The sequence below is a fragment of the Meles meles genome, chromosome Y, assembly GCF_922984935.1.
Source record: "Meles meles chromosome Y, mMelMel3.1 paternal haplotype, whole genome shotgun sequence".
NCBI lineage: Eukaryota > Metazoa > Chordata > Mammalia > Carnivora > Mustelidae > Meles > Meles meles.
In genome coordinates this window covers 33655-46010 of record NC_060088.1, presented here as the reverse complement: position 1 = coordinate 46010, position 12356 = coordinate 33655, and the positions used below count along the sequence as shown (strand labels likewise).

General features: G+C 63.2%; 2 protein-coding genes across 5 annotated transcripts in view; one reads left to right on the top strand and one right to left on the bottom strand.

Annotated features, from left to right (window-relative positions):
- Nucleotides 1-5733, top strand: part of LOC123935774 (putative GTP-binding protein 6) — a 22590-nt gene extending 16857 nt beyond the window's left edge. The window contains exon 9 of the mRNA XM_045996582.1: nt 5461-5733. Within this exon, the coding sequence (XP_045852538.1) occupies nt 5461-5524 (64 nt within the window). The 3' untranslated portion in view covers nt 5525-5733. The remainder of the gene's footprint in view (nt 1-5460) is intronic.
- LOC123935775 (PI-PLC X domain-containing protein 1-like) overlaps nt 1-12356 on the bottom strand; it is a 15101-nt gene extending 2745 nt beyond the window's left edge. For 2 of the 4 annotated variants that reach the window (XM_045996583.1, XM_045996584.1), the window contains exons 1-6: nt 9898-10440; nt 9029-9176; nt 5768-5904; nt 3077-3205; nt 2217-2372; nt 1472-1655 (exon numbers count right to left, since the gene is read on the bottom strand). In XM_045996583.1, the coding sequence (XP_045852539.1) occupies nt 1472-1655; nt 2217-2372; nt 3077-3205; nt 5768-5904; nt 9029-9176; nt 9898-10122 (979 nt within the window). In that variant the 5' untranslated portion in view covers nt 10123-10440. Of the gene's footprint in view, nt 1-1471; nt 1656-2216; nt 2373-3076; nt 3206-5767; nt 5905-9028; nt 10441-12231 lie in introns of those variants that run through there. The other 2 variants (XM_045996586.1, XM_045996585.1) reach the window with 2 other exon arrangements.

Sequence of the window (12356 nt, the reverse complement as noted above, 5' to 3'; positions counted from 1 at the left end):
TCGCATCACCGGCCACGGATGTGGAACAGGACACGGAACAACACAGCCGGGACGCTCAGAGTCTCCACTGGCACAGCCACGCACCCGTGACCACGGATAGGACAAGTAAAGCCGTGGCCTCCACCATCAAGAAAAGGTCCCTTCAGGCCAGTGGGTGCCACCAAGCCCAGACGCCTCTGCCACAGCCTTGAGCGGGGCTGGTCTGCGGCGTGTTGGGCAGCCGCTGCCCCACGAAGCCCTCGGACCACGGGGCCCCCGTGGAAACACATGGCCCTGAGGGCAGTGCCACAGGAAGGAGCTCACATGCGCACGCGAGTCTGCACCGGCCCTGTCTGAGCTGGAGGCAGGGCGCGCCCTTGGACCCGGCGCCCGATGGGGCACGGTGGACTGAGTGTGCGCGGGGTGAGCGCCTGGAGGCCCTCTGCTGGCAGCACGGCTGGCGTGCCACGCCGGCCGCCCAGGAGGGGCCCACGCGGAGAACCCTGTCACCTCTGGGAGGGGGACCCCACGCAACCATTGTACAAAGGACGCACCACACCGAAGTGAGACGGGAAACCGGACAAAGACGCAGGGACAGGGATGCAGTCAGAGAGACGGACAGACAGGTCAGCCGGGGAGGCAAGAGAGACCGGATGTGAGCTTCGGGTCGTGGGCGTTCCTCACGCCTCGTCCTCCAATGAAGCAACCACGCCCCCACCACACAGGGTGGCCGGAGGGTCCCCGCCCGTGCCCGTACCCCCAGCAAGCAGCCGCTACACGGACGGTCAGCAGCCGCCAGCCACTCTGTCCGGGCTCTTGCACACTAAACCGTGCACAGCGCGTCTGTGTGAGAGCATGGCACGCTGCCCGGGGTGCGTGTCGGTCCCACGGCGGTGCAGGACGGCAGACCACAGCTGCACGGCACAGCCATCAGCAGCCTGGGGACACGGCACGCACCTCGGTGTTGACAGCACACGTGTGCACATGCGTCACGAGGAAGCGTGTGCACGTCTGTAGGCACAAGTCCACACACGTGTACCCACGCACACGTACACCTGCAGACATACACTGCGTACGCGTGTGCATCCGTGTTACGTGTGTCCGCATCCGTGTTCATGCGTGTGCGCGTGCATGTGTGTCCGCCCGCATGTGCGTCCGTGTTGTGCGCATGTCTGGATCCGTGTGCACGGACGCACATTCGCACGTGTGCGCACCCACATGCATTTGCACCACCCACACGCGTGTGCCATGCACGTCTGCGTCTCTGTGTAGGCGTGCACACGTGAGCACACTCCCTGCAGTGTGTCCGTTGTCCACATATCTGCCTCCGTGTACACGCACATATACGTGTGTGCGCACCCACACGCGCGTATCCCTGTCATGCACACACACAAAAGAGACGGCTTCCAAACGTCTTTCCTGAGAGCCAGAAGCAAGCCAGTGTGTGCCCTGCTGCAGGGCGGGGTCCCATGAGTGGACGGGACGTGCTCACCTGGGCGGCCGCAGCTCTTCATGCGCTCCAGGTAGCGGATGAGCTCCTGGGGCTTCACCTGGTCGCCCCACCAGTAGGGGATCCCAGGCCACAGCTCCGCGTGCCGGCTCACAACGCTGTCCTCCTCATAGGACAGAATGACCTGCTGGCCGCGTGACCACATCTGGTTCAGTGTTGGCACCTCCTGGGGGGGGATGGCGCTGAGAGACACTGACGGTGGGGGACCGGGGCGTCCGAGAGCCAGGGGTGCTGGGGGACCGGGGCGTCCGAGAGCCAGGGGTGCTGGGGGACCGGGGCGTCCGAGAGCCAGGGGTGCTGGGGGACCGGGGCGTCCGAGAGCCAGGGGTGCTGGGGGACCGGGGCGTCCGAGAGCCGGGGTGCTGGGGGACCGGGGCGTCCGAGAGCCGGGGTGCTGGGGGACCGGGGCGTCCGAGCCAGGGGTGCTGGGGGACCGGGGCGTCCGAGCCAGGGGTGCTGGGGGACCGGGGCGTCTGAGAGCCAGGGGTGCTGGGGGACCAACAGTGCTGAGTGTGACCTGAGGTGGAAAGGAAGTGGTCCTCCCGTGCCCAGGCAGCGCGGGGGCCTCTGGCAGGCTACACTCTGCACGGGACGAGCGGGGTCTTTCTCCTCTCAGGACATCCACAGGACCAGAGGCTCAGGACGCACCAGACTTCCCAGAATCACGCACAGCAGAACCAGCAGGTAAGCCTGCCCTCCCACTCCCGGCCCCGGGGGCCCTCCTCACCCCTCGCGGACACAGCATGTCCCCAAAGATGTTCCTGATGCAGGCAACCAGGTACTCATGCAGGCCGTCCGTCATGCCCTCGAAGTCCCTGCAGGCCAGGATGACGACCTCCCGGGGGTGGCTCTCCAGCCACTCAGAGATCTCCGTGAGCGTGTCCTGCGCAGGGGAGACAGCAGCTGGTACACAGCGAACCGAGAGAGGCCGGGGCGCTGGAGGACACTCCCGCGGGTCCAGGGGGCTTCTCCGGACAGAGCTCACGGGACGAAGGGGCTGGGTCCCGCAGGAACGCAGACGTACAGCAGACAGTCGGGCCACCAGCCCATTGCTCCGGGGACAGAAGCACACGCGTGTGCATGTGTGTGACTGCATGTCTGTGTGCTCGCTCGGAGGGCACCGAGGTGTGACGTCTGCACGTGCCAGGGGTCCGCCAAGGCCAGCCAATGGCCCGTGGAACGTGGTCCCCTGAGGTGTCTCCTGACCGCACTCACTCTGGAGGGCTTGCCGCGGGAACGGGCGGCCCCAAGCAGGGGTGACGCCGGACGGTGAGGCGTCCTACTTAGACTCGGTCGCGGCCGGAGGAGAAGGAAGACACCGCAAGCCAAAGGTGGGCAGACACGGGGCCCCACATGGCAAACTCCCAGACGCACTAGAGGACCCCAGAGTCTGGGCACAAGCTCAGGAAGGCGCCCGGCCACGAGTCCCGGAGGCCGGCTTTCTCCCGCGTGCCGGGGTCACGGGTGCACCCCGCGGCGGGAGCTGTCCCCGCCGAGCCCGCATACCTCCACCAGCGCCCTCATGTACGCCCCGCGCGCCCCCGCGCTCCACCAGCGCCGTCGCGAACGCCCCGCGCGCCCCCGCACCTCCACCAGCGCCGTCGTGTACACCATGTGCACAAAGTGCAGGTTCTTCTCGGAGCCGTCACGCATGTGTGCGATCCGCAGGTCCAGGTACCGCACGCCCGCGTCTAGCTGCTCCGTGACACCCAGCACCTGCGGACAAACAGCCGTGGTCACTGCCAGGGACTGCGTGGTCCCCGCCTCGGCCCACGGCCTGCGTCCCGGGCTCAGAGTAGCGTTGGAGCAGCCCAGCCGTGAGCCCCGCGGTTGGATACCCCATCGGTACGTGTTGGTGTCTGCGGGGGCTCGGGAAGCCACGGGGGCCCTGCCTTTGGGAACATGCGTTCCTGGAGACATTGGCCACGGAGAGCCACGAGGGAGGCTGGCTTCCAGACATCCCACAGGGTCCTGCTTCCCTCCCTGCCCAGGCTGTCCTCAGGAAGGAAGCCTCTGTGGGCCTCAGTAGCACTGGGCTGGTTCCGTGAGCCCCACCTGGACACTCGGGGTGGGTTGCGGGTCAGGATGCACCGTGGCAGGGGGTATCTGCTACAGTGGCCGTTGTCCCGCACCCCACCGACAGCACCAGGAAAGGCAAGAAGGAGTCCACAGACGGTCAAGGGAAGAAAAGGCTGTCCCCTTCCTGGCAATGTCATAATGGGAAAAGGCACAAATTTCCACGGAAATAACATTGACGCCCTGGGTGGCCCTGCGGGGAACTTGCCTTCCTCCTGCTCGTCCCCCAGCTGACAGATCAGGACACTGAGGTTGGGGAGACCACACAGAGGCCTGTGTGCACGCTGGACCTGGCCAGATGGGGCGCACCCTGTGGGGACCTGGCTGCTTGGGGTGGGGCCTTGCTCAGAGACCCCGAGTTCTCAGGGGGCCCAGAGTCTGCGCAGGGGAGTTCAGCCGTGCCGGCGACTCCCAGGGGACGGGCCAGTCTTCCCGCGGTAACCCCCGGGTCTGCCGGACGCCGTGCCCAGGCTTGTGATCCCACTGCCGTCTCGGGGGACGTGCTGGCTGGAGGCAACTGAGGAAACCGATCGTTGTCTCCCCCAAATGTCCCTTCAGGCACTTGAGCTGTATTTTTAGGCAGTAGCTAGGGGCTCCTTGTCCTAAGGTTTGGAAAGCAGCAAACTCTGGAGAGGACAGCAACGTGTCCCCCAGCGTGTCGAGGGACACAACCGGCCAGCCACCAGGCAGAGAGGCCCCTGAGGAGCACGGAGCAGCCCTCCTCCTGTTTGCCCCTCCCTGTCTGTGCCCCTGAAGCTAAATCATGCCCCCGCCCCCGTCCTGTCTTCCCGAGGGTACTCAGCTCTATGGTCATGGGACATTCTGTGCAAAATCACCCACTGTGTGCACAGTTCCCAGCGTGGGACGCACCATGACAGGGTCCACTGACCCCCTATGTCTGCTGCCGGTGTGCCAGCGTGGCTGGTTGTGTCCTGCATGGGATTGCCTGAAGGATCCCGCCCTTTCAACAGCCCCCCACAGCACAGCGCAGACGTCCTCACAACCACCCCGTAGTAGTTCCCCGGCACCGAGGGACCCCAGGACCGAGGAACTCCGGCACCGAGGGACCCCAGGACCGAGGAACTCCGGCACCGAGGGATCCCGGCACTGAGGGGCCCCAGCACTGAGGAAGCCTGTCACCGAGGGACCCTGGCACTGTGGCCCCCAGCACCGAGGGACCTGGGCACCCTAGGGTCTCCCTGGTTGCTGTGAACCGGCTCACCCGCCCACGAGAAGGCCTCCACCTCCACGGGGGAGGCACCTGAAGGACCGGTCAGGAATGTGGTTTCTCCACATTCCAGACCCAGACCCACAGGCGGGAGGGGTTAATGGTGTCCTTGGGACTGAAGTTCCCAGAGCCCAGCAATCACAAAGGTCAGAGCCTGGGGGAGGAGGGGACTCTGGAGCGGGAGAGCCTGGAACCAGAAAACATACACCCCTGAGCCCCGCCCCATGTGGAAGTGAGGGATGAGCTGATCTCTGGGTGGGCGCCCCGCTTTGCTGTCCCCACCCGGGCGCCCCCGTCGCGGCCGGCACCCCTCCCCCGCTTGCTGGCTAAGGGTCTGCTGGTGTCCACCCCAAAGCCAGCTGCCTGCACCCCAAGAGGATAGACTGGGTCACCCTGATCTTCTCCAGCACGTCCCCCCACCATGAGGACACCCCAGGTCACCCTGACCTTCCTCGGCACCCCTCCCCCACGAAGAAACCCCAGGAGACAAAAGCTGGACAGGGAGGATGGACCAACCCTAAATTGAGAGGACAGGCTGATTCTCTCCCAGAACCTCAGGGACAGGACACCCTGTACCTGCCCTTCCCCGCACGCACCCCCTCCCTGCCTTTCCCCGGCATTCCCTACAGAAACTGGTCATTGCCATTCTGTGTCGTCCTTTTCACAGGTGTGCAAATCTCCAAACAGACCTCGGGACACCCGCACAGCTCGGGAGTGTTTCCCAGGACTGAGGGCTCTTCGAGGTCACCTGGAGGCAGAAGACGCCAGCCTCCAGCCTCCGCAGTGAGGGCCTGCCTCATCCACCTCCCAAACTACAGACCCCCTGGTCTTCACCACTGGGCTGTGGGGGTCCTGCGGGTTGTGTGTCTGCTGGACGGGTCCGGGGTCCGATTTCCACTCCACTCCCCCCACTCACAGGGATCAGGGCACCTCGCTGCCGGGAGGACGCGGGTCACCCCGCTGCTGACCCGTACCTGGGTGGTGGACCACCGGAGCACCATGGGGCGGGTGACGCAGGGCAGGACCTTGACCAGGAGCTGCAGCAGCCGGGACTGGGTCTGGGAGATGGGCGACCTCTTGTTCAGGCAGTAGGTCATGGTGTCGTGGCTTCCTGCAAGCAGACACCAGGGGACACTGCACGGGGCCTCCTGGGCTGTGTGCTCCGAGGGCACGTGGGGAACACACAGCGTCAGGCGTGACCGGGCGTTGCCCAAGAAGCACGCCCACCAGACGGCTGCAGAGTGCGCAGACGGTCGTCCAGAACCAAGGGACCTCAATCCAGGGGCAGGGGTCCTTATACGAGACACAGGATCGGAAATGGACGCAGAGGACGAGCGCTGGGACCCCAGGCACCTCCCTGGTGGGGAACCCCAGACATCACCTGGGGACAGCCCTGTGCAAAGCTGGCTGTCTCCCCACAGAGCCCGGGGTGTGCTCCTGGCTCCCGGAGGCGTCCACACCAAAAAAAGTTTAAGGTTTCCCAGAAACCTCTGTAAAGCAGAGTAAGAAAGGGGAACTTTTCTACGAGGTGCTAATGGACGTGTGTTATATAGCAACGAGCTCTGGAAAGAAAGAAACCCAGCACAGTCGGTCAGACGCGCTGTTGGGGACCCACGCGACAACGGATCGCAGTCCCGTGTTCACAGAGGGGCGCGATCAGACCAGCTTCAGGGTCTGTAAGGAGGCGTCCCCATCAGGGGACCAGCGGGTCCAGCCGGCACGCGGCTAACAGGGCAAATCGGGCCAGATTCCCGTGTCCTGTGTGCCGTCCACGGTATCCCTGGATGTTGGCAGATTTTCGTGCACGATGAAAGCACGGGGTTCTGTTGGGACACGTGGACATGATCCCCAGTGGAAAAGTTATGAGGAACACAGGATCAGAAACGGCGGGATATCCCCAGGCTGGACTAACTAACATCCCAAACACATCCCCAAGACGCGTTTGTCCAAATGCCCATACGGTGGGCAGAACGGGACCCTCCAAGAGGTTCCGCCGAAAGCCCCTGGAGGGGGGACGTGTCATCCCACACGGCAGAAGGCAATTGGTAGACCAGTTTTGGGTGTCGAGCGGGAGATCTTCTTGGATGACCCGGTGGCCCGATCTTGCCTCGAGGGACCTCATAACAGGGAGATGGGGTCAGAGTTAGAGGACGGTGGGCAGAAGGGACGTTGTGGGCTTCGAGGTGGAGGAAGGGGCCCCGTGAAGCCGGATACAGCAGAGAAACGGAGTCTCCCGGGAGCCTCTGGAAGGAGCTGGCCCCACAGGCACTCCGAGGTCAGAACGTGCCCAGTTCTGGGCCCCAGAACCGTGAGGTCACAGCCGGGTGTGATAAGGAACCACCCAGGTTGTGGTCCTTCGTTAAAGAAGCCCGGGGACACTCCCACAGCCACCCAGACCTCGGTGCCTTTGGGACCAGGAGCTCCTCCCCAGCGGCACTGGGCCGTCCCCTGCCCCTCACAGCTGTGGCCCCCCCACATCTGCCTGGGAGCTATTGGCCCACAGCCATGTATTCTGAGGGGCGCCCAGGAGATGGAACCCCCAGGACGGGCACTCCTCTGTGCCCTGGGCCCTTCTCACCTCCCAGAATGACTCCCTGCTGGTCCCCAGGACACCTACCCCCAAACCGCATCTCGACTGCACGCAGAGTCCTTGGGACCCACAGAAAACATGCCCCCACCTGGAAAACAGCCCCCCCCGGCAGGGGGGAGGGGAGACCTCAGTGACTCGGGTCACCAGGAAGTACACGCAGGGACATGGCTGTCCTCCAGCATGTTGGTGAGGCCGGATTAGGGTGAGCTTCTCTGTGTCTGCGTCTCCTCTTCTGTCTTATGAGGACCCCGTCACCGGGTTCAGTACCAGCCCGATCCAGGACGAGCTCATCTCACACCCTCCCTTCATCACGCCTGCAAATACCCCATTTGCACAAAAGGCCCCATTCCAAGACTCGTGGCAGGGGGACATGAATTTCGGGGGCACCGGCCAGTGCCTACAACTGGGTTTGTGCAGGGACACCGCCTGACCCCCAGGCGCTCTCTCATCTGTGAAGTCCTTCAAGCCAGGGACTCTGGCCACGGGGGGAGTCCCGCTGACGGGACAAGAGGCAGCCGTCGGAGATTCGCAGACTCTTCCGCCCCATTCATAGGAACCAGATAAAGTGCGTATGCCTGTTCCTTAAGAAGTCATAGAATTCTGGGGGGCACCTGGGCGGTCCGTCGGTTAAGCATCAGTCTTCGTTTTGGGCTCAGATCATGATCTCGGGATCCTGAGATCGAGCTCCGCAACGGGCTCTGTGCTGTGCTCGGGATTCTCTCCCTCTGCCTCTCCCCAACCCCCCACTGGCACGTTCTCTCAAATTAATGCATCTTTTAAAGAAAGAAGAAGTCGTACAATTCCTGAAGAAAAGGCACATACGAAACTGTGGGAAAATGTCAAAAACGGCGAAAATGCACCCAGCTGAGAAATCCGCCGCTTTTGAGGGAGGAATTCCTGACACCGCGTGGACGTGGCCGCGGAGACACACGGCGGGATCCACCACGCTTCTCTTCCGCGAACACGGAAGACTGGCAACGCCCGTGTGCTCGGCCGTGCAGAGCCTTGCGGCCACCGTCCCACTGCCCTCGGAGCCCCAGGGGCCCCGGCGGAACCCAGCAGGCCTGACTCAGGTCATTGGATCCCACAGTCCCCAACGTGCTCAGTGTGATCTCTTTGTGGGTCAGACCCACTTGGGACCCTCCAGGCTCCAAATGCAAGAGACACTCAGCGCGCGGCGGGTGGGGAGTGGTGAAGGCTTCCGTGAGAAACCAGCGGGTTCGCTACGCGGAGGGACAGAGCAGCAGGGACGCTTGACCCCGAATCCCTATGCTGTCAAGAAGCCACACTCCCCTGGGGTCTGCACGTGCCTGCTGGGCTGCGTTAGAGAAGAAGGAGAAGGGAAAACACGCAGGGCATGTCTGTGTATGTGTGTGCGTGTGTGCCTGTCTTGTGTGCATGCGTGTGCACATTCACGCACATCTGTGCCTGTACCGTGTCGATGCGTGTGCATGCCTCCCTGTCTTGTCTGCCTGCGTGTGCAGGTCCGTTCACACATCTGTGCCTGTACCGTGTGTGTGTGCCGCGGGCATGCACTGCACCTGCCTACACCGTGTGTCTCCACGTACGTGCTCCATGCGGTCTCCCCACACCCGAGCCCCATCCCATGGCGGCGGCTTCCCTGCCGGGACGCGGAGGCCCTCACCTGGGATGGAGATCTGGTGGAGGGGCACGTCCCACAGCACGGGGCACAGTGCCGACATCCAGTCTGCGTTTGTGGTGCATGGCAGGCTCTGGAAGCTGCCGGAAGTGCTCACCCGTCCGCCCATCGGGGGCCACCCTGTGCGACCGACCTGAGGAAAGAAATGAAGTTTTGCAGAGGTCAACCGAGGGGACCCACCTCCGTGCAGTGGGAAGGGGCTCACACGGCAGCCTGCAGAGCCTGCGCGGTTTCCATTCCGCGGTTGCAGGCGTCTGAGGGCCCAGGTGAGCACCCTGTGCTGGGGTGCTGGGCTCTGGTGCAAGGAAGACAGCGCACTCCCTTACAGGCACCAGGGAGATGCCCCGGGCTGGGGGATGCTAGGGGGTCTCACGGGTCCTTAACCTGCAGCCCCAGCCACTGCCTTCCGGTGTCTGCCAGCGGTGTGCCCAGCACGCAGGGCATGATCTCCGCTCACCATCAGCAGGTGGGCGGTGCGGGTCATTAACGCACAGGAAAGGGAGTTCCAAGGACGTGTCCGCAGTGCTCCACGGGCCAGTGGGCAAGACCTCGCCCCTGGTCCACATGTGCCTGTCCATTGTAACCCGGCCTCCTGACCTGCCACCGCCACCCAGAGGGGACACCCTTGGGGACAGAGCCATGCCCCCAAGCCCCGAGGTGACATGTACTGGTTTCCCAGCAGGAGCCTATCCTGGACTGAGCTGTGTCCCCACCACCAGATTCCTATGTGGCAGCCCTCGTGTCCTCTCCCTGGGTCGTGGGCTGGGTTCTGAGCAGAAGCACGTGAGGCGTGAGACCCGAGCCCACAGGGACCACGCAGCATGCCAGCCACCGCGCAGGCGTTCCGGACCCACCGTCTGCGAGGGACGAGTTCCCTCTGGTCTGGATGTGGCCCTTCCTCTGGCCGAGTCTCCCACTGTCGGAGCTCTGCCGGTACAGCAGGGGGCTGGGGGGCTCAGAACGGGCCTCCCTGAAATAACCCACTTTGCCATAAGGACGACTTTGAGCTGAAGGAGATTGAGAAAAAGCCGAGACAAGAAAAACTCCCTGCCCTTCTCCTCTCTGCCTGGAAGCGGCATAAACTTCCCTTCCTGAAGCCATTCCTGCTCTGTGCCCTGCCCCAGGAAAGGGGGGAATGTTCTCTCCAGGAAAGTCTGTATGACGAGCCTCACCAAGGAACACTTACCTCCTACTCATTTCCCCAAAACATTTACATTCTCATAATTGACTGTCCCTATGATGCCAATCCCCTTTTCCTCTGGCTTGTCACCTCCCCCCAAAATGCGTCACCCGTTGTTGCAGTGGCAGGTAAGCCCATAAGTCTATCTCTGTGAACCTACTTCTTTTCCGTGAAGGCCTCTGTACACGTACAGAATCAACCTTTTCTCCTGCCCATCTGTCTTTTGTCATTTTATTGATTTTATTTTGTATTTTATTTTATTTTATTTTTTGGACGAGCTCTATGCCCAACATGGGGCTCGAACGCTCAACCCTAAATTCAAGAGTAGCATGCTCCACCCACGGAGCCAGCTAGGCACCCCCGTCTTTCCTTATTTTAGTTTGCAGGTCTCGGTTACAGAACCTAAGAGTGTAGAAAAAATTTCTTCATGGTCTACAATGCCTCTAGTACACCAAAAGCCAACACCGCTGGTTCTCATTCTGCCTTGGCAGCAACAAAGACGGGTCCTCTACCTCGTCCATAAGAGGGTCCTTGACATACTCGACTGGCCCCCCTGCCACCCATCTTCACTTGTGGCCTCTCCCAGAGCTCTCTCAGCTCGCACTTGGTGTCAACGGTGTCCCTGCAGCAGTGAGTGTGGGACCCCAGACCTCCTGGGGCGGGAGGCTGACATTCACGCAGCTGGCGTCCAGGCGGTCAGGGGCTGGGCTGTGCCACACACACACACACACACACACACACACACACCCAGGAACGATTCCTCGAGGTGCCATCCAGGCACGGATGGGCCACCCCCTGCCCGGCGCCCACGCAGGTGTCTGGAATGCAGGTGGATCAGGAGTTGTGTAACCCCATCCTCAGGATTCTGTAAGTGTGTGTTGGCGAACCTCACCGGGGAGTGGGGCAGCCTGGATGGGGACACACTTCCCTGCATCCTTGTCAGGGGAACAGAGGCTGGGGTCCTCCCTCTCCCAGATGCCGCCCCAGGGGGGCCTCTTCAAGCCCAACGGAAGCATAGACGGGAGCCCAGCCCCATCCCAGTGGCCCCGGACAGGGGGCTCTGGTGAATCCTGGGATCTCCCGGGGACTCATTTTGCCTCCAAGGAAGATGACTCTTTGAGTTTCAGACTGAAGGGGACAGAACACACCCCCCTAGAAACGTGCTCTTCGGGCTTTAGGGCTGTTCCCAGCAAGGAACACCACAGAGAAACTCCAGAACAAGGCACAAGGTCCCCTGCACAGAGGCGGCTCCCAAGCAGACAGGAAATGTCCAGCTGTCCCCGCACCTGGGAGAGGGCCTGGGGACACCTGCAGCCCGTGTTGTCCTCACCGAGCTGGACCACCTCCCCGGTGAGCAAGGCTGCAGTTAGGCGAGCCCTGGGGGAGGGCATTGCACAAAACGGGGCTGAGAGCCGGTTTGCAGAGCCCAGGACCCCGCTGGTGAGTTAGGCGGCCCAGCTCATTCTCTGGAGGACGGTGACAGGTGACAGGGTGAGGCTCAGGAAATAGCTCTCCAGTGAGTAAACAGACGGACACGTGGCTGGCAATCTGCCTGACATCCTGGGCCTCCTCCTCACCAGGCTCCCCAACGCTCCTTCACCAGCCGGTCCTCCCTGATCTGCCTGTCCGGAGGTCCTGCGCCAGCACCCAGGGACCGGCCGCGACCCCAGGGGCCAACAAGTCCTTCACCTGCCCGGCAGCTAGGTCAGTGCCCAGGGCACCCGCCACCCTCAGGACCCTGGGGCCACAGCCTGGGGGGGGGTTCCGAGCTCCACTCGGACCCCAGCCGGTTCCCTCCACCCGCCGGGCGGGGACACCAAGCCTGGAGTGGACACTCTGGTGGCGGGTCCTGCTGCCCCTCCAGCCGGGTCGGGAGGAAGCAACAGCCTCAGCGCCAGACCCTCCAGACCCCCTGTCCCGCGGCCCCCCACCGGCACCCCTGGCTGGGACCACCTGTCAGCCCGCTGCCCCCACAGTGGACCCCTGCGCTCAGCCAGGAGGCACTCACCGCCTGCCGCAGTCGCTCCGCAGAGTTTCCGGCAGAGGCTCCCTCCTCTTGCCCGGGACACTCCAGCACTTCCTAAAACGCTCTCCGCCTGTCATTCGCCGCCCCAACACCGCCCCGGAGGGAGG